The sequence below is a fragment of the Cladophialophora psammophila genome (genome assembly GCF_000585535.1).
Source record: "Cladophialophora psammophila CBS 110553 chromosome Unknown aczJe-supercont1.20, whole genome shotgun sequence".
In the NCBI taxonomy this organism is placed as follows: Eukaryota; Fungi; Ascomycota; class Eurotiomycetes; order Chaetothyriales; family Herpotrichiellaceae; genus Cladophialophora; species Cladophialophora psammophila.
This window is the reverse complement of record NW_006912941.1, coordinates 73582-94614: the sequence shown is the minus strand read 5'-3', so window position 1 is coordinate 94614 and position 21033 is coordinate 73582. Positions and strand designations below refer to the sequence as shown.

Genomic DNA, 21033 nt, shown 5'->3' with positions numbered 1-21033 from the left:
GGCCGGCTCAGCCCACACCGCCGTATATCCTTGAGGGCGGACCCGTCAATGCTCGACGCTGGTATCAGCGACAAGGTGTTGCAGTAGGTGTTGCTAGAAAACATATGCTCATCGAAAACCATCTCAAACTCAAAGACATATGGGATGTCTCTTACGCCATCACGTTGACCCTCTGCGATACACTTAGGTCTGAGCACGGATAGAGTTGGTAACCACTCACGATTGGAAGAGGCTTTATCCCCTCAACACTATCACCCAGCTTATGGCAACTTATCTGGAGAATACATTGATGCCACCAAATCCGTCTTAAAATGCAAATCGACGGTCTCTGACCTTTTGGACCACTAGAGTTATTACGCACGAGTGGAGGTTTCTCTAGAGCTCCTTCTAGCTCTTGCGAGATAGGACAATCCTCATGCATCCCCTATCAAGATTGGGATCGGAGCCTCAGCTATGCTCCAGCGAGTTGAGCAAGAAATGGCCTGCTCGAGACGCAACTCATACATGGCATTGCCCTTGCTGCCAGATCGCAGCTGAAAGACTGCTCTGCGAGATCGACAAAACAGGTCTGTGATCTTAGAAACACAAGAGAATTCACTTCCGTGGCATACGATGAGTCTCATCGCTCGATTGAACTATGACCGCCAAAAGCCGTGCCCTCAGGTACATATTGCACGCCGCCCCTAGGATGAGGAATCTCCGTCATTGCATCGCCTCTTTGCGGTCTCAGATTCACCCGCATTTGCAGACAACATGAACTCGGCCAACCGACAACGGGAGGCTGCTACATATTGTCTGGGCGACTTTCTAGGAGACTGAACAGAGGCCTAGTTGCAATTTACTTGACCAAGTGTGCAGAAAGAGTTTGGGTTGACGCCGTTATGCTTTCGAGCCATTGTCGCTGGGAACAGAGGACCGGGTAAATTACAGGACCGGGTAAATTACACAAGTTCATCGGACGGCCATTGATGCCTTTTTATCCATGGAACCAGCAACTTCCACTTTGGACTGTGGCGAATCTCGACACCGAATGACCGGCTTATCTTTACTTCTGTACTCCCTATACGAAACGTGCAATTCCGAGGACCGACGGCTCCATGGGTCACATCGACATGGTAAACTGTGCTCTGCGCCTTCACGAATCTGTCGAGCCGTTCCTGCTTCAGCGGAAAGGGAGTCCCCCCCTTCTTCTGCAGGTACCATACTATGTACTGAATTGTGCTGCACGTTGTCTTCTCTCTCGCCCGCCTGGCACAAGGGGACGGGGCATCAAATTTCCCCGGGGGTGCTGCCAGCGTCGCACAGGGCGACCAGGGGACAAGGGGATGCCGAGCGACAGTGACGGCAAGGACGGCAATCGAGTACTCGGACAGTGATACGGTTACACACACGGGCGGTGGCACCGTGACACAACAGTCCACAGATTCAGTGAGTGATACTTACATTTAAACCCTCGGGCCCTGGATATCGCGAGCATAGAACACAAAGATCCCCCCTCCCCACCTCTCACCCAGAGATCGCGAGAAGGTGGGGAGGGGGGGGGGGGGGGAGGCGAGATTGGCGAGAGCAGCAGCGACACAAGATCCCCATCCCGCCTGTCCTGTCCTGTCCTGTCGTACGACTCGAAGTATATGCACGTACGAGATGCTCCCGTCATATTTGCAACCGGTCCAGCCTAGGGTCCCTAGCATAACCTGGTCAGGTCGGGGTCAGGCGCAGTGCCTTTTTGAGGGGGAGGGGAACACAGCAGCGAGGCTTGTTTTGAAGGTTACTTGGACGACTGACTGACAGTCAGATAGACGGACCGACCGATTGACTGAATGATTGATTGACGACAGATGCCATGGTGGGTACATGCCTACTGGTTAAGAAGTCATAAGTCTCCTTTTCACGAATCCCTTTTTCCATGGCCTCCTTGTTCCACGCGCTTGCCCCTTCCCATTTTGCGACTCCAGATTTACCCCTAGTTTTAAATGTGTGCGGACTGGCATATTCATCCGGCTCGGATGTATGGAGTATACTCGGAATACATGTCTTTATCCTTGTCTAACTTTGCCGATGTCTAGCTCAGTTCTACAATACCCTAACGGTACTCCGCGTCGGATGCGCTGTCTATTGTCTTCTGTTGTACAGATCCTTTTAACGCTCGTACGCTATGCACTCGTTGATTGAGCAGTTTCCCATCCTCTTCCTGTTGTAGATATATTAGAAATAGTATAAAAAAACCTTCCCATACCGCGCATGGCGTAGCACACGTCGAAAGCGAGCAAGATGCGGTCATCGTAATTCGCTTCTGTCTGCGATTTGAAATGATATGAATATAATCCGAGACGCCGACGCGGTGGCTCGATCATTGTATATGTCTATGCAGAAAGAAGAAACGCTGATGCTGATCAATGGACAGGCGGGAAAGAAAAAGAAGATGTTCGATGCACTGTCAGGAAGGATCGTCAGTGTTCAGTGTTGTCGAAGCCTCCATTCGCAAGGAGAGGCGGCACCGCGACTCGATTAAACGAGCTCTTTGGTAGTGGCTGTGCCTCATAGTCGAAGATGTCGAAATCCAGTTAGTAAAGAGAATGTAGAATAAGAATGTGTCATCTTCTTCTCGTGGGCCTTAAAATAGGGGCCGAGAAGCATGACGAACGGTAGCCTCAGTTGAGGAATCAGGAAGAAAGTTGTGACATGCTTCAAGGGGTGGAGAGGTGACGGGTCGTGCATTTGGAGGGCGTTGAGAATTGTAGATCGGACATGTGGTGATGTGTCATGTCAAGTCACTTTGTCATCAGAGTCAACTTTTTCGTTTAGTCCTTCCGCTAGGGCCTCCCGTCAGAAAAGCTGAGTAACTCGAAGAACTGATTTTACAAAGTCAATCTCGCCCGCGAACATGGCACGGTCACGGTGAACACTGTGTGGATGATGGGGCGCGAACCACTCCAAGTTGACATCGCCGTGGAAGACCACTCTACGTTGGTCGGGACTCACATCCATACTGCCCGGAGCGTAAAATTTCGTACCGGAGACGACATCGCCCGTTTGGAGCAATGTGTGGTCCTTGGACGTCTGTTGCTTCATTTTGAGAGCGTCCCAGTTGCAGCCCAGAATGCCGGTATGGGTGTCGACGCCGACCCTGCAGCTGACGTAGTCGATGCGGTACTGTGGACTCGCGAAGCAATGGGCGTTGTACAGGAGATAGTAGGTCGAGTTGCGGTAGACCATACATGGCCGTTCGACGTTTGGGCCATCTTCTTTGAAACTATTGGCGTTTGAGAACAGGTAGACGGGCTGGCCTATTGGCGTGACGAGGTCCTGGGGGTCCATCAATTGAAGATAAAGCGGCGTAGGCACCACTGGGCTCTTGGTGTTCCCGCAAGCACCTCCATGACCGATTGCATTGCCATCAGTCTTGTAGACCAGATAATTCTCATTGTTGATGGGATCGACGAAGAGATTTGGATCGATGTTGCCGCCTCTAGGGAGATTGCATACGATGGGTTCATCGAGGGGAGTGTAAGGCCCCGTGACGTTGGGAGAGGTGGCAGCACCAATGCAGTGTTTTTGTGGATGAGTCCGACCTACGGCGGCAAAGTACATGACCCATGATCCATCCGGTCGTTGGTTCACGTCCGGTGCCCAGATACCGGCGTGAGGCGACCTACGCGCCCAGCCTGGCGTCGTGGGAAGAGCATCGTAGCCTTCATGCAGCTTCCAGTTTGAAAAGTCCCGCGAGGAGGCAAGCCGGACATTGATCTTTCCGGTCTGGGTGCTGAAAGCGTACCAAGTCTCGGATCCATTACTTGTGTCAAGAGCGAGGCCCGGGTCTGGAAAGTTCTCGGCGACTGCAGGACCGACGCCTGCAGCGGACACCGAAACGCGGAAGGATTGTGACGGTGAGTGTGATTGGAGCGAGTTTAGGAGGGTCAGGCATACCGCGATGCTGCCGATGGCGTGCTGGATGAAAAGGTGCAACATGGCCGAAGAGGGTTGCGGAGGTGATGGTGATTACTGGACCTGGGCGCGAAAGGGCGTCAAAGAGGCGTAGATCACGCAAGAGTCAATCGCCCAAGATGGTTGGCCCTATACGATAACTTCGCAGATAGCAGATGCATAGTTCGACGGAGGGATACGAGGCTCTCGCTTGATGAATCAGAGGGAGGCGGGAAGGGAGCAGTGGTTAGTCGACAGGCCTGAACATCCCCTTATAAGTGTGTAGTTGTCCCAAGTAAGGAGGGGAGTACGTAACCAGTCTAATCATTACGGAAAGGTAATTTCGGTGATATTAAATATACGTATGAATGACTGGATGAATTGGGTATGGGCATCATGGGAGAGTGGAAGAGTGGAAGAGTGGAAGCGTGGGAGCATGGGAGTAAAGGGAGTAAGGGGAGTAAGGGGGAGTAAGGGCATGGCTCGATGGGTGAAAATTCTCTCAAAGCGTAAATCTCGGAGTCGCAGGCGCAGTTGCAGTCGTAACAAGCAGTCGTAACCTCATCACTCACTCATCACTCACTTTGCTCTCACTGTTGATCTCTCATGTCTAATCTCTAAGTTCCGGCTCACCCGTTTTTGGACTGTTCGTTGCGAGGTACGAGGCAAACTGACGTAAGTGCAGAACCACCAGAACCACCAGAACCCACGTGTGAGAAACAAACGATTTCCCGGAAGCCGTCTCAGGCTCTCTGGCTCTCAGGCTCTCAGGTTCTCGGGCTCTCAGGCTCTGAGGCTCTCAGGCTCTCAAGCTCCCAGGCTCTCGGCCATGGCCCATCCCAACCACTTCGGCCGCCCAGCCATCCATGCTCGTATCCTTCCGAGGTACCGTCCCCCTCGCGTCTCACCATCCTCCAACCTCGCAATCTTCCAGCGGTCAATCCTCCCGACCGTCCTCCTCCTGCATCCCAGCCTCTCTCATCCTCCACACACTCATAACCCCCGAAAATGAACAAGCCTCGTGCTCATGACGACTTCATGCCGAACCAGAAAGAGCAAGGACCATAACCAGCACGCGTCAAAGAGGGGATATGTGTGTCTCAATCTAGAATTCAGAGAGGAATAGTTGGCCCCGGTAAGCACCTGGTTCCACTGTCAACCGACCGAACCGACGAGACAACAAGGTTTTCCCTTCTCGGCTGTTCTTTTTCCTCTTGGTTGGTCTTCCCGTGGGTGTCACCGCTGTCCGGTTGTTCCTTGTTTCTGTTCCTGGAATCGTCCTTTCCTCAAAGTCACTAACCGGATAGAATTATTTTTAGGTCACCTTTTCTCTCATGCGCTGGTGGCCCAGCTTTGGGATCGCAATCCACCCACACCAAACAAAGAACGGTCCGAGCACGGCTGTACCTGACTTGGGCCAATGCCCTGCTGCTGCAGGACAAGTCCTTTTGGAACAGTTCCAGCCTTTTGCCTCGTCCAAGAAACCTTCTCCTTGCCACCCGTTCAGGCATCACTCCCAGGCATCACTCCCATATTCCTATCTAGGTACCTCAGGGATCAAGAGACGGATCCAGACAAATCCATCCAGTCTTCCTTCGAGTGACAGGCAGCCTTAAAGCAGCCCGTCATCTACTTGTTACAAGTAGATGCACGGGACATCCGTCCGGTTCGTCACTCCACTGCGTGCGAGGTTCGCGTGTTTTTTTTTTTTTTTTGGTCTTTCCCCAAGTGGTGTGTCTTTCTCAACCGGACTTCCAGATAAGATCTCAAGCTCTCGGGCAAGGGACGACCAAGAACACAATCAGACCCTCCAGGGAGGGACGGCGGGCGCAGCATCAGCTGAAGATAATCAGCTTCTAGCCCCCGATGCTTAATGCCGCTAAGAGTGCTTGGTGGGCTTGGTTACATCTAGCGTGGTTGCTGGTGGAGAGCAGGCTTCTGAATGCGGCCCTCATCGCGTAACAGGGCACAAACCATATCGCAGGGTGAGTGGCATCTGGGGTTGTGGCCCTGCGGGAACTTGTGGCCTTGTGGGCAGCTGGGGTTCAGCCACCGAACATGGATCACACCGTCGCATCTGATTGAATTGCCTCTCAAACGGTCCCCTCTCGTGTGCATAAGCTTGGCTGTATCCCTGCGTCCGTCAACTGACAGGTCACGGCCGGGTTGGCCGTTCCTTGTCTGCAATCTTATCCAAATGAGATCTCCTGATGGCATCGTTTCGTGGCTGGGGTTTGCCTGACATGCTCTGGTTGACCGAGTCATCACAGTTGCTGCCATGCAGTAATTGTCCGCTCGCATACTCGGTATGTAGTGAATGATGCATATGCACCCCTCCCAAAAAAAAAACAGTCGCCGAAGCTGACATCTTACTCTAGCACTGAGGCTGTCACCGCCCAATAGCTCGCTCCTGCGGCTGGGGGGAAGGGGGGTAGTTTGTTGATAAATGGGGAGAGGCTGATCAGACTCCATCCGAGTGGGTAGAGAGGATCCCACTACCATGAAACCGGTAAGTGTCTATGATTGAAAGGCACCAGGAGGCTCTTGCGCCCCCTCCAAAACACCAAACTTTGTCGATGCCGTATCTGTTCCAGGATGGCTGGCAGGCTGGTCCTTCCAATCTGCAGCCACCTCGGGGAAATCAGCCATGCTGGTGGGCTTTGTGCTTGTTGGTGCTTGGGAGGGCTTGTTTGTTCATAAGACTTCTTCTTTTTCCCTCGTGCTTCGTCTCCTTTCGCTTGTCTTCTTGTTCTACCCACTCCATCCTACATAGTTGTTCAGCCTCAGTCTCTCTTTCTTTGCCCGCTTGTCTACACTAATAATGGCGTTTACACGCCTTCTCAAGGCTGTCGCCGCCTTCACACTCGTTTCCTCCATTCAATCAGTCTCAGCCGGTAGCTCCAGTAGCAGCTCAGTCTGCGCAACTTCGTCAAAATGCATTCCATTCACTATTGACCTTACTTGGGCGCCGACCGACCCGAGCAAAGGCATCTCCAGAAATGCCATCCTTACCAACGGCTCTCTGCCTGGTCCCCCCTTGAAAATGAAGGTTGGGGACTGCGTGGACTTTGTCGTCAACAACAACATGCCTAATGTCACAGGCATCCACTTCCACGGTATTCGTCAAAATGGCACACCATGGGCGGATGGTGTGCCGGGTGTTAGTCAATATTCCATTCAACCAGGAACAAGTTACATGTACCAATGGACCGCGGTTGAGTCGGGCAACTACTTCTATCACGCGCACTACAAGGGACAAATGATGGACGGTCTCTACGGCGCCATCATCATTGCTCCTGCTAATGATGCCAAGACTCCATTCAGCCAGATCAGCAGCACCGATGTGGATGCCTTGACTGCAGCTGCGCTGGATGTTGAGCCTGTCTTCGTCACCGACTGGAACCGATATACCTTTGCTGAGTTCTTCGAGGTTGAACAGACTGCCAACATCGACTGGGCCTGCAGTGACTCCATTACCTTGAACGGTTTCGGTTCACAGTACTGCCCATCAATTGCAGACTTGACTGCCGCTGCGGCACCTCAGGAGCCCCAAGTCCTGAACGGCTCTTCTCTCACAGCTAAGGGCTGTGCTCCTCCAAACAATGCTGCGATTCAAGGCGGCCAGTATCTGGCACTGCAGAATCTTGCCGCTCTGCCCGCTGATGCTTACAGCACCTGCATCGGATACGGTGGTTCCAACTTCACCTATTCGGTTGACCCCAGCAGTGGATGGGCTGCCATGACCTTCATCAGCCCTGCAGGTGTCGCGTTGGTCAGGGTCACCATTGACAGCCACAAGTTGTATGTGTACGAGGTCAACGGCAATTACATCGTTCCTCAGGTCGTCGACCAGTTCAGTCTCAGCAACGGTGATCGTATTTCATTCTTTGTCAAACTCGACCAGACTCCAGGTGACTACACCATCCGTGTTGCCAACGAAGGTATCAACCAGGTTATCTCGGGCTTTGGTGTCCTGTCCTACAAGGGTGGCAATGACGTACCAATGGGAGTGTCCGTCATGAACTATGGTGGTCAGAACACTACTGCCATTGTTCCCCTGAACAACGCTCTAGCTGCACCTTTCCCCGCAAACACCCCGGCACCAAGCGCGGATGTCAGCTTCATCCTGGATATCAAGAAGTCTCCCATCCAGACTACTGAGGCCTGGGCCTGGACTCTCTCGGGCACTGACTCGTACAACATGAGCAGCGATGACGAAGTCCCGCCTCTTTTGTTCCAGAACCCCTCGAGTATTCCCACCAGCGACTTGATCTTGGAAACCCAGTCGAACCAGTGGGTTGACCTGATCATCAAGGTTGCGGGACCTGTTGCTGAGCCCCATCCTATCCACAAGCACGCCAACAAATTCTACATGATTGGTGCTGGTGTGGGCGACTTCAACTTCACCAACGTCGCGGATGCTATCACTGCAGGATACCCGTTCAACTTAGTCAACCCTCCGTATGTTGACGGCTTCACCAGCATCCCCGCCGAGGGCAACAACACCTGGATGGTCTTCCGCTACGAAGTCAACACTCCGGGCGCATGGCTTCTGCACTGCCACGTCCAATCCCACTTCTCCGGTGGTATGGCCGTCGCTATTCTTGACGCCGTCGACCAGTTCCCTACTCCGCCTTCGGACGTTGGCAAGGTCTGCCCAGGTTCGGGCACAAGCACCTACGCCGGAGGAAACGGTACCTCGGGAACCCAGGTCCAAAACGAGGGATCTAGCACTACCAGCAATGTTTCTACATCCTCCTTCACCGGTGCTGCCTCGTCGGTGATGGTGTCGACTGGCACCGCCGCTCTTGGTCTTCTTGCTCTCGCTTTGGCTCTGTGAATGTGTTTGAAGCAAAATAGTCTTGTAATGATTTTCCTTGCTTTTATTTGGGTCTGCATTTTTCTGTTTCTTGGGATATTATAGTGTGCAATACAAAATGCCAGTTGGAAAAAGCGAAGTCCGCAGCACATAACGAAAGAATGGATATAGGTCTTGGGAAAGATGGCCTGGTGAGCATATGGGACGGCGTGACGAGATGGAAAACCCATCCAATCATCATGTACGCAGCAGCATTCTGATCCATCTGTTGACTGGATAGATTGGTCCAATATATCCACTGTCATTCAAGCAAAGAGAAAACTGAGTCGTTCTGTGCGCGCCTCTTCGTACCCGCTCTCTTGTGTGCATTATTTCGCCTAACGCCCACGTACTTACTACAAATGGGTGCCAATGGTAATCGGAGATTTGTGGCAAGCATAGCCGCTTTTCGAGATGAGAAGGATTTGGCGAGACGAGACCGAGCAGGGACATCCGCGCACTTTCCTCGTCCGAGCAGGACTTCCTCTTGCATCTCATTAGGGAAACAGGAGTGAGTGGCATGTCGACACCCTCTTCGTACTACCGACACCCTGATTTAGTCGCTCGGGAGCACGATGACGCTGCTTGCGCGAGAGAGAAGTCCAATTGCACCCTCAAACCTGCAGGCTGAATGTCTAATTAAGTCTGACGCAAGGCTGTGACGCGCACTCAAGCCCCTCTTGCACTTTCGCATCGTCTCCTTGCAGAAGTCGGTCACGCATAGGTAGTGCTGCCGCCCTGGCTTACTAGGCTGTCACTTTAAAGTTTAGTTAAGCTGCCTGTAGCCCACCATCGTTCACTAGCTGCGAAGACGGCGCGCCTTTCGAAGATTGCAGGGGTCCCTAAGAACAAGCTTCCTTGGGAGTAAATTGGCTTCTGGTGGACAAAAGCTTGGGGAGGCGAAGAGCTCCGTCGACGACGATAGACGCCCATCTTGTCGCTTTATCACGGTTCACTTCACTAAGTCCTTGTTTTTTTGCAATTTCGAGTGTGGACTTGGCAATGGTGCGCTGGGGATAGGGACCGACTGGGGCGCCAGGTTCTTGGTCAATTGCTTGCCCGCTTTTCCAAAACAGATGGGGGGAAGAGATTGTCCACCTGTGTACCGAGTACTGGGTACCTACCTACGGCCATGGGCCCAGTTGTTCAACAGCCTTTTCAAATCGTCAACCGAGGTTGACGGCTTCTCAATTCATCGAAGTCAACACCGTCGCACATCTGCCAGAGCAGCTGCCCACCCCGACCGGTTTCGGCCAGGTAATAATGTGGACAGGTAAGGTACCATCCCAAACTGGCGTGCAAGCAATCTATCCGACGGTAAATGAAAGCTGATGGACATCTGTGCTGGCGGCTGCTATGTATTAATCACCCCCCCCATAACCCATCCTATCATGTGTTGGTAGAGCCATTCCAAGTTGTCGGACTCTAGGTATGAAAATACCTCGTTGCGGCTTGAATGCTACTCCCCCTTCGTCGCCTTTCCACTGTCCAACATATTCAACCCCTCTTCTACTTGGTAGAGTGTGCTTTTCTCGGGCTTTAGATCGATCAAGACTTTTTGGGAGATGGATATTGCTCCTCCATACTGGACTCTACGGCTTGTTCGACAAAGACCTGCCCAGAAGATCAAGGCACGCTGGCTATGAGCAGAGTGAAACAGTTTAACAAAACAGGATCCAGCTCGCCGTGGGTGGCGGACTAATCCCGAACGAAGATCCAGTTCATCCGTTACAATCCTACCTTCACGCCAACCCGTCTAGTGCGTATCTTGTTTTACTCTTGGTTTGAAGGTATTGTCCGTTGCGCGAATCGTCAAGCTACAGGCGAGGGCAACGTAAAAGGGCGGAAACAGTCGGCCTTTGCTAATACTGATCGAAGCTCGCCGTCCTCAGCATTCCAAAAAGGCCGACAGTCGACTTCTCACTTATGCGAGATGGGGTCGACATCAGAAGCACAACGGGGTAGATGTACTCGCTCCCTCCCATGGCGGTATGACCGTTCGAGACAACCGCCCCATTTACAGGTCTCGGTGCATCCCCTTTCTATTACATATCCGCACATTCCCCAAAAGATGACAGACACAGAGAAGACCTGCCTTATGGCCTTGCACAGTAGCACACACAGCGTGTTCCATTCGGCTCCAATACGCAATCTTTTGCAGCCTACGGGCATGAAGTAGGGCTCACCAGGCTATGGTGGATCCTCCCCAATTCCTGCACTCGGTACCATCGTCGACGTGTTCCGTGACCCATTACGTACTTACTTAATTACTCCCTGGAGGGGCCCAGCAGGGTGTAGATTCGAGTTTGATATGAAAGGGAGCCAGAGGGATGTTGGAGCTAGAACCCAGAGCCAACGCATTTCAATAACTGTGCATGCATGGATGTGAAAGCGCAGCAACACTCGGTTTTGATTGAAGAGGGTAGAAAGATGTCGCCCTTGACCCAACTTGATCTGATAGTCCGGCTACCACATCAACGCACAGCATCAACCTCCACTCCGACCCTTGCGCAGTTCCTATCATCATGGTTGTCGCTGTCGCCATCACCATCGCACTATCCGCCTTTCACACCTCACTCGCTGGCCAAGCCCATAATGCGCCTCTTCAACATCCAAAATACACGGAAAAAAACCCCTCGCCAACCCGACTCCCGCGCGTGGGTCAATACAAGGCACCGTGGCTTCCTGATGCATCGCCTGCATCCGTCTTGCGTCTCAGTCTATCAGAAGTGTATAGTAACACTCACCTCCCCGCTACAGCCGCCCCCGCTACACGATCCCTTAATGGTCAGGTCCCACGAGATCATCCTCTTTGCAAGGCCACCGTCCTCAGGAGGTGGACAGTCAGGGCGAGGCTCGACGGGTGGTCGTGGATCTGGATCTCGTTTGGCGACGGCCTCGCAGACGACGCCTTTGGGACCGGGGTCGATGATGGGACTTAGGGGCAGGCTCGGCAACGCGTTGCGCTTTCCGACACCAACCACGGCACCGACCGGGGATGGGCAGTCGGTCTGGCCTGGTCGACAGTCCTGCCACGGATTGGGAAGACGCTCAGGCGCGCGCTTGGCCTTGAGCGCAACCCCGGGAAAAGGAGGCTCGTCGGGCACCGTGGGACCAGGAGTTGGGCGGATGTCGAAGGCGCGTTTGGCGTTGGCTGTGACCGGTTGGGACTCTTCTTCGATTGCGCCTCCCGGCCCGAAGGGATTGAATGGCGGTGGTGTGCCGCCGAGAGATCCTCCCCGTTTGGAAATCGCCGAAGCCGAAGCCCAAGGAGTTGCTGCAACGATGGTGGTCGGGCCGCCGGTCAGCGCGTCGATAGTCTCGCAGAGGAACTGTGGATCTAATGAGAAAATACAGTATACATGTTAGCATCGCCATTGCCGTTATCTGGGGAAGATCGACGACATTCAGGACCGCTATCCTCCACCCTCCACCTTGCTTATCCGGATGCTGGGTTTTCCGACGAGCAAGATGAATGATCTCCTTATGGGCCCTGTGTATGGGCTTACCACAGGCGGAGTCGCAGCCCGCGATCGAGGCGTCGCCGAGAGCTTGCAGCGTGCACAGGTTCCAGCACCCGCATTGCACTTCCAGGTGCAACAATGGTGCAGCGTCAGAAGCGTCTGTAGCTGCTGCCTGCTGAGGAGATGGAAGAGCGACGGTGACGGCGACGGTAGCGGAGGCCACCAGCACGGTAAGGATAGTGGACTTGATGGTAGGCATAATGTTCGGCGGTGGCGTTGACAGGAAGTACCCCGCGAGAAAGAGCGAGTGAGTTTTCTGAACCTTTTGTTCCTTCGGACATGTTCCCTTGCCGACCGGCTCCTGAGGGATATATATACCTCTGAAAGAACATCATCCCTGACCCAGCAAGTTCTCCTTTCCCTTCGACATGTCCTTTCACCATCGCATTGTCTTCTGTCCGAGTCTGCCTTGCTCATAAATTAAATGTGTGCGAAGGGGGGGGGCGTGAACGTGGCTCTTCACAGCCAGTTGCCTGGTAGCGGACTACAGGTAAAAATTCTCTCTGGTTCTGATCACGTCTCACCATATAGCTCACAAGTTTTATCTTCAGCCGGGGAGTTCATGCCGATGAAGGATGTTGCCAGAAGACTTGGCGGTGCCCAAGAATCAACCCATACAACGACGACAACGCCCTGGCACCCACCGACGTCGAGACAGTAGAGGCTGAAACCGTTGGGGCGGCAGCGCAAAGTGGTCGGCATGGGCAATAGAGACCTCTTAGAGAAAGGAGGAAAAGATGGTCCTCGGAAAGTCTCCCTGTATTCTTCGCATGCATGAGGAGGACGGACGGATCAACACGAGATGGAGAGCCTTGGCCGTGGCATCCCAGCCGGTTGATCGGATAGGGGCCGGGCAAAAAACCCAAACGAAACACGAGGCAAAGAAACGGATTTTAACTTTCCAGCCTCGCGCGTCCAGGAGAGCAACTTGACGGGGACTTTTTATTAGAAAACAACTGTATGTTCGTAGAAATCACACCACTACTTTGCAAGGTTATAACTCCTGCAGATGGCCCAATAGTAAACGAGCAGACTCTGTGAAGGTCTGGGTTCCTGCACGTTAGGCTTGGAGAGGCGCGTACGCTCGGTACTATAGTCTTTGGGCACTTGAAAGATATTTTTGGCCTCTCTACGGCGCGTAATACAGTGATAGCCGTGTCATTATCACCCATAGTTGCCATGCTGTCGAGAAATAAATTGCTCGCTGGACACGTTATTGGGGTTTGTACGTTGTGGCTCATACACCTAACAGGGAAGCCCACTAGCCTGCCACCCAAGCCGGACTTCCCCACATAAAAGGCGACCTTGGCGCCAGGTCACCTAAAACACTACTGCAGCTTACTATTAGGGGCAGACCAAGCAGACCAGAAACTATAAAACTACCCTGCACAAGCCTGCATACACGAACTGGGCTTGACTGGGGTAAAAATGAGTAACTATTTTGCCCATACCCACCTACGTCATACCGGTTGCATGTACATGTCGTGGTTCAAAATTCCCTTGCATTTCCCTGAAGTACCACTACATGGAGAGATTATTGTCAGTTGATCGCACTTCCACAAGCATCTGGACGGCTTAATTCTGTAGTCCTAATTCACCAAAGAACATCTCAATATGGACCACCTGCCCATCCCGCTTGACGCATCAGCACACGAGCGGGTGAAATTTTTTGTGGAAGATGAGAGGCCGTTCTCCACCGATGACTTCTTCAATCTTCCATTGAAAGGGGACTACAAGTTTGAGGATTTCGACGAGTTAGTGGAGCATGGACTGAACCGAAAACATTGGACCAAAAAGAAGGCAAACCAATTTCTGCAGGAGTGGCTCTTTTTCAGCCTGCTTGCTGTAGTCTTGAGAGAGTCGATCGATCCACTCAGCTTCGTGGACAGCAGTCGGACTGTCGAGAAGACCACGTTGACAGAGGGACTTGACGAATTCCTTGCGGGTTGGAGTGAACAGATGAAGCGGGGGGGGGGAGGAAGGAAAAGATTCTTTACTTACGCGGCGGCATAGCACTGGAAAATGCACGAAGATTCGTGTCCAAACACCTCTCGCTCGAAAACTATGACTATGGCCTAAATGAAGAGGTCCGGCGGAAGGAGCTCCATGGCATCCACAAGGAGGTAGACAAGGAATTGGCTCTCTTAATTGCCGTTCTTGGAGAAACGCTGCAAGGGGTGCGCTCAAAGCTGATCTTTAGTTTAGAGAACCGTTCCCACTTCTGGATGGACAGAGGCGAAGAGTTGGGGGAGTAGTACATTTTGCAGGGGAAAAAAAAAATGAAGGGCCGCCTCTGCTGCGATAACGACATTCGCCTCCTTGAATCGACAATGCCAGGTGTTTGCGGTGCTTACTACGCCCACAGGCTCAAAAATATGCCAACTAACGGCGACCATGACGTCCAAAACTGTTCATTAGGGAAATGCCAGGCCCAGAAGCAGCAACAGGAGGCCCTCCACCAGACATCCTGCGATCGTCAGAACTGCAAACTCCTTGGTACAGGACGGGAAAGCCTACAAATCACCCAATACATCAAGGCAGGCAAAACACCTCTTCTGAGGTTCGCCAACGGGGAAATTAACGTGCAGGCATACGACCTACGGAAAGAAGATGTGTCGTTCGGTGCTGTCTCCCACGGTTGGGGAGATCGCATTTTCGACTCTACCAAGGACTCCGGAGGGAACAACACATGTCAAATCAACCAGTGCCAAATACAAAGCTTGCAGAAAAGCTTCAATGAGCTCATAGGGAAATCGACTGCTAAGAACCGGAGAGATGAGAACACCTTTTTCTGGGTTGATTTGTTGTGTTTCCCAAAGAGGGATTCGATGACAGCGAAGGCAATGGACCAACTCAAGACTGTCTTTAAAAAAGCAAAGGCAGTCATTGTCTGGGACAGAAATTTGCTCTCAACGCATAAAAAGCAGCCCGAGGATACAATTGAGATGAATGTCAGGATGCGACTCGGAGGCTGGTCACGAAGATTGCGGACTCTTCAAGAAGCTGTCCTTGCCAAAAAAAAAAAAAAAAAAATTTACTTCGAGTTTCAAAACCGAAAGTTCCTCAGCTTGGATGAAATCAACGGTGCTAGAGAAAAGGCAGAACAAGACTCGAGCGACCCCTTCCACCACATCTGAAAAGCTGGGCACCCCTTTGGCAAGGCCGTCTCGAGGCTGAGAGTGAAAGACTCAAGGGACAAGGTGGCGAGGGCATGGGAGGCACTGCAGTTTCGATATTGCACCGCCCCTGAAGACGAGGCACTGGTGTTGGCTAACATCTTGGACGGTGTAAATGTGGCCAAGATTAAAGAAATCACAATGACAGAGGATGAAGATCGAGAAACCTTGGCGGCGAAAAGAATGGCGACACTGCCTAAACTTATTTACACAACTGAGGGCATGGACATACCGGCAAGTCTCATTTTCGTGCCAGGCCGCAGGTTGAACAACTGGAAAATCACCGATTCAAAGGCCTTTGGATGGGCTCCCACCACCTGGATGACTCAGCAGGTTTACAATTACCGCTTTCCTTCGCCAATACCGCAATGCCGGCGTTCCGAGGTGGGCAGGCTTTGAAGTGCGCTTTCCGGGGATTGCGCTACGTCTTCCCCAAACGCCATGGGATGACCCTGAATTCTGGATCCCCGTTCATCAGGCTCTCCGCAAGTGGTATAAAGTTAAGATTGATGCGCCGAAGGAAGATTGGAAAACGTTCGAGGCCGATACGATCCGGACAGCGGATGAACCATCGATTATCATGAGCGAGCACAATTCCAAGGGGCGCTGGACCATTGGAACGCTTGCCAAAAAAATTGGCCCCTTAGGTGACGATACCCGTTGGGTAACCATCCTAGGGAGAGCTTGGATTCGACTGGAGACTAACTTAACCATCATCAAGGAGAGGCGGGATGAGTTGAGGCAGCAGACGGAGCGCATGGCGATTGGGGAAAGATTAGGACCGGACCAGAAATGGTGTATCGATGGACAGAGTGGTTCCAAAAAACGATCATTCGACGACTTTAGTAATTCTTAGGTATAGTTGGCTAGCATGAGGATAGCCTACCGACATAACTGCAGGACGAAAAGGGGACGGTTCAGGCAAGGGCGACGTAAAGGGTCAGTACCCGGTAGGTAGGTGAGTGGAAGGTGAGAGGAGGTGAGAAGAGAGGGAGTGGTAAGCAAGGCGAGCGAGGCCTCCTCAGAGGACGAGCATCGCAACTGACCTCGCTGCCGCCGATCTAATGGCGGTGTTGATGACAATGTTCTCTGTAAATCATAGTGCTAGTTGAGTGTAGAGTGGATTGACTGTGTGGTGCGTTACCAGGTTGGTGCGTTACCTGATGGGCGGACTTAATAAATAAGAGCCCGAACGGGACGTCGAGAAGATGGTTCGGTCGCAGGGCTTCTTGGCATCCCGAATCAAACCGTCGATTCGAGACTGCAAACGCAGGCACCTCACAGCAATCAAGCTCATCCATCAACTTCTTATCTTCTCTCCAGATTCAGACCGGCCAGCCGCAAAGCGAAGCGCCGTCATTGCTTTGTTCAGTTCTCGCCTTTCGTTAACATTCTCTTGATGCCTTGGATTCTCCCCTGCTCCTCCTAGACGTCCACGCGATCTCGTCTCAATCGAAGACCATTCTCACCTGGGTCATCTCTCTCCACCATCCGCAATCATGAAAACACCAGTTTACTCCCTGCTGCCACTTCTCCTGTCGTTATCACATCTTGCCGCCTCTGTGTCGATAGACTGCCACCATATTCGAGTCGACGGCAAGAAGTTTGACTTATCAAAGCTCGCGGGCCGGCATTCCGTCAATGTCCACGACGCATCGAGACCACCTGCCGAGTACAACACCACATGGACGATTGACCTTTGTGCGCCGCTGAAGAAGCTTGAGGGTATAAGAGACCAGGATCAATGTCCGGGGGGAACACGAGGTAAGCCCTGGATTCTCTCTGATTGAATGGAGAGGAACAACCTCATACTGCGAACGTGGGCTTACTTCACTCTTGCAAACAGTATGCGGCGTCGTCCGATCCTGGAATCCCGCCGATGACCCGGAGAAGAAACACATCGAAGTCGAGAACGTGATCCCCGTCGCCGGGAACTTCGAATCCAGCACAGGCGCCAGTCTGGACCCCAAAGTGTCACGGTTGAAAGCGCAGGATTCGAACTCGGATGGCCTACAGATCGAGTTGAACGGCGGCAATTACAATAACATGAAGCAAAAAGCGGTAGTACAGTTAACGTGCGACAAGGACCGGACGGGCAATGAAGAGAAGAGGAAAAGGAGTCTGAAGCGCGATGGTGAGGACACTGACAAAGACAAGGACAAGGAGGAGCAACCGAGCACGTCCAGCTTGACATTTGTGAGCTACGGCAAGGTCGAGGGAAAGGATAAGATTGAGGTTTTGAGACTCAATTGGCGGACAAAGTACGCTTGCGAGGACTATGCCGACAGCGACGAGGCGAGGAAGAGCGGTTGGGGTTTCTTTACTTGGTTTGTTCTGATGTAAGTGTTGACTCTGGTTTTTCCGGGAATGTTTCTGCTTTTCTTTATTTCCCCTTCCTTCCCCATTATCCCTCCCAACGTTACATACGCTGACCGAGTATGCCCAACAAAGCGCCTTCTTGGGCATCGCCGCCTACCTCATCTTCGGCTCCTGGCTCAACTACAACCGCTACGGTGCCCGTGGCTGGGACCTGCTGCCGCACGGAGATACGATCCGCGACATCCCCTACCTCTTTAAAGATTGGTCGAGGAAAGTCATCGACACCGTATCGGGAGGAGGCACCAGAGGCGGCTATAGCGCTGTATAATGAAGATCACCGTTTTAAACCTGGTGCTTGTTGTTGGAGGAGGAGGAGGAGGATTATTTGGGGCCTAGCACCTACCTACCTCTTTAAGGGCGGCCGCGCCGCACTGCCCAGTTCTTTACGTACGGGGCATGTGAGTGAGACCCTCCCCCCGAAAGGGTGAATTAAAATAGGAAGTTGAAAAACACCTTTGTAGAATAATCGAAAGAAAGACGGACGGGCCGGGTAAGGAAACTCGAGGATACGGGACTCCTTGCATAGCGTGGCGCATGAAAAGGAGATTTTTATTTGTACGTATGTATCCTTGATGAGCCTTGCAAGAATCATGCGATTCGATTTCCCTGAGTCATGCTCATCTATCCTTCCTAGATAGGTGCCTGGTAGCCATTTTCACTCTCATGACAGTGATCATGCCTGGCGTCCGTGCTCCGTACCTCCAAGGTCGATCATTTTTGGAATCCTGAGCGGGAACGATCCTTCACAGCAGCTGGTCTTCTCCAGGGACGATGTCTCCGAATTTCTTTGCGGAACCGTGACTCCGGGCGACGATGCCATAGGCGGGGAAGTACTGTGGGCGGGGACAGACATTTCAGCGCGTTTCGTCCCGGAGAAGAGTATCATACAGAGAGAGACAGAGTATCTGTGTGTAGAGACTGAAAACTTAGAGGAGGACCACAGACCTTGTCCAAGAACGGAAGCACCTCGGCCGTGCCAGGCGTGTTTCTCCAGTCTTTCATCAAGAACATCGAGATGCCGAACATGCCAGTCTAAGGGGGGGGGTCAGCCTTGGGGGTTCGGGAGAAGCGCACTCGAGGAATCGGTGAGGCGGAAGTTTTTGGCCTTACCAAGTGCACGCCAGCATTCTCCATCCTCCGATTCGCATCCTCGGCCAGTTTGGGAGTCGCGGTCCCGCTGGCCTCAGTATTCGCCCACACCGAATACCCGGCCTCTCTCAAGCTCAGCGCCAGAAACATGGTGCACACCTCGGTGACGATGCCCCCCAAGATGACCTGCTTGCGTCCCGTAGCTTCCACGGCCTTGCGGAAATCCGGATTATCCCAAGCGTTGACCTCGCCGTTTCTCCTGATAAAAGGCGCGTCCGGGTACATGTCGATAATTTCCTTGGGCAGGGGTCCATTGGGACCAGTCTCGGCCGAGGTGGTCAGGATGGTTGGCAGGCCGAAGAGCTTGCCTAGTTCGGCGTGGGCGAGAACATTATTGCGGAATTCGGCAGTAGTGTAGTCCTTGACGAGTTGAAGAAGGCCCAGTTGATGGTCGACGATCAGGAGGATGGCTTTGTCTTTGTCGAGACGTTCGAATTTGTAGGGTGGTTGTTGGTAGGCCATGGCTGCTATGTATCTGCTTCTGTGTGGAAAGAACGTATGGGTCTGGGTCTGACGGCTGGGATGTCAGGGTCGGGCCTTGAAGCAATGAACTCTGAATCTGATGAAAGATAAACTCTCAGGAAGGAGTAGGTGTGGCTGAATATATACACTGTCCTCCATTGCTTTTTCTTGCTTAACGCCATGTACAGTAATCGCATTGGTTGTCGAATGCTTTTCGAATCTTGATTTCACCTTGTCCTGTCAAGAACAACTATGGAAAACAGCGGGGACCGCGCGAGGCTCGATCAAAAGGGCGAGGTACTTCCCATTTGAGGCTAGATTCGAGGTTTAATGACTAAGATCTCGCGTTCTTGACGCAAGATTGAGCGGAGCCCTGGTGTGGTAAGCTTGGAGTAAGTAGTGGGCGGTGTTCAAGCAAATGAACCCTCGTGTAGCGCTCGACTGATCCAGATTTGCGCATGTTTGGAATCTGGGTCTTGATGGATGCATACGTAAGAATCGGGTGCTGAGTAACCACTGGCTGAAGGGGTTAACGACGACGTATTCGTGACAAGCCGATATGGAGACTTATCTGCACGTGAAGCTACAAGCAATACGTGTATCATCACTGGATGGTTAGAAGCAATGCTTTACTGAAGGGGCAGAGAGCCTTGGATGAGGAGTACTGGGTACAAGGAGTGGTGAGAGATGAGGTTTGTGAGGGGACTGTTCGAGTGGCAGACAATAAATGCGGCCGAGAGCTTTATGCTTCGCCGGGCCGCCGCTCATACTGCAAACCATAGTACCACTTAGTGCTTTGGATAATGAGCCTAGTGGCCAACCCGGTTGAATTCAACGAGCATAGCATACAACTCACCTCTCAGGCCTAAAAAGCTCGATCCAATCTGAGACCTCGATCCTCCAGCGCATTACATACAAACCAGATTTGGGCGCTTGCGCTTTCCGATAACCTGTCAGTCTCGTCATGCTGTCCAGAAGAGTAGTAAGTCTCATTATCGCACGTCTGAACCAGATGTCGGAATTGGTCCCACGAGCCGTCTCATAAATGGGGGTAAATTCTGACTTGGGGGGAAAATAAGCTCTCCAAAGAGGAAGAATCAGAGTCTACGGACGCCGAAGTCACCAAAGAAGATCAAGAAAAGATCAACACTTTTTCGAGACTGCACAATCGGAGTAAAGCCCTGGAGGAAGAATTGGGCTTGAAACACGTAAGTCGGTATTCATTCTTGCCCTGTTTCGTGAAGGGATTACGGCAGGTGGATGTCTTTGGACGGACGACATGGAGAAACTATGGTTCAGGTTTGGGCGAAGAACATGATGGGCTCATTGATGAAAAAAGTGCCCAAGGTCAAAGAAGAGATCAAGGGCTCTCTAGCCACCATTGTCTCCGCCATCATTGCCTCCCCAGGCCTGTTTTCTTGAGAATACCGCTGCTTCATCTTGTCATGCCCAACGCACTCACCCACGTCCTCGCAGAAAGACAAGGAAGACCTCGAAGAACTGTCCACCGAACTCGAGCTCGCCGACGAGGACTCATTAATCCCGTAGGATTTCCCCAGCC

General features: G+C 52.4%; 7 protein-coding genes across 7 annotated transcripts; 4 read left to right on the top strand and 3 right to left on the bottom strand.

The window, feature by feature from the left end:
* Positions 1-2826: 2826 nt before the first annotated feature.
* A1O5_10418 (uncharacterized protein) lies at positions 2827-3969 on the bottom strand (the record flags this gene model as incomplete). Its single annotated transcript, XM_007750994.1, has 1 exon — positions 2827-3969. One exon carries the CDS (start codon positions 3967-3969, stop codon positions 2827-2829), a length of 1143 nt encoding a protein of 380 aa, XP_007749184.1.
* Positions 3970-6745: 2776 nt separating this feature from the next.
* On the top strand, positions 6746-8764 carry A1O5_10417 (uncharacterized protein; the record flags this gene model as incomplete). The annotated part of the gene is made up of 1 exon (XM_007750993.1): positions 6746-8764. The coding sequence occupies one exon, from the start codon at positions 6746-6748 to the stop codon at positions 8762-8764; it is 2019 nt and encodes a 672-aa protein (XP_007749183.1).
* Positions 8765-11505: 2741 nt separating this feature from the next.
* On the bottom strand, positions 11506-12505 carry A1O5_10416 (uncharacterized protein; the record flags this gene model as incomplete). The annotated part of the gene is made up of 2 exons (XM_007750992.1): positions 11506-12122; positions 12292-12505. The coding sequence occupies 2 exons, from the start codon at positions 12503-12505 to the stop codon at positions 11506-11508; spliced, it is 831 nt and encodes a 276-aa protein (XP_007749182.1).
* Positions 12506-14636: 2131 nt separating this feature from the next.
* Positions 14637-15443, top strand: A1O5_10415 (uncharacterized protein; the record flags this gene model as incomplete). The annotated part of the gene is made up of 1 exon (XM_007750991.1): positions 14637-15443. The coding sequence occupies one exon, from the start codon at positions 14637-14639 to the stop codon at positions 15441-15443; it is 807 nt and encodes a 268-aa protein (XP_007749181.1).
* A 180-nt stretch (positions 15444-15623) lies between these two features.
* On the top strand, positions 15624-16338 carry A1O5_10414 (uncharacterized protein; the record flags this gene model as incomplete). The annotated part of the gene is made up of 2 exons (XM_007750990.1): positions 15624-15866; positions 15961-16338. The coding sequence occupies 2 exons, from the start codon at positions 15624-15626 to the stop codon at positions 16336-16338; spliced, it is 621 nt and encodes a 206-aa protein (XP_007749180.1).
* Positions 16339-16981: 643 nt separating this feature from the next.
* A1O5_10413 (uncharacterized protein) lies at positions 16982-18129 on the top strand (the record flags this gene model as incomplete). Its single annotated transcript, XM_007750989.1, has 3 exons — positions 16982-17246; positions 17329-17821; positions 17934-18129. The coding sequence occupies 3 exons, from the start codon at positions 16982-16984 to the stop codon at positions 18127-18129; spliced, it is 954 nt and encodes a 317-aa protein (XP_007749179.1).
* A 475-nt stretch (positions 18130-18604) lies between these two features.
* Positions 18605-19472, bottom strand: A1O5_10412 (uncharacterized protein; the record flags this gene model as incomplete). The annotated part of the gene is made up of 3 exons (XM_007750988.1): positions 18605-18694; positions 18807-18893; positions 18972-19472. The coding sequence occupies 3 exons, from the start codon at positions 19470-19472 to the stop codon at positions 18605-18607; spliced, it is 678 nt and encodes a 225-aa protein (XP_007749178.1).
* Between the last annotated feature and the right edge of the window lie 1561 nt (positions 19473-21033).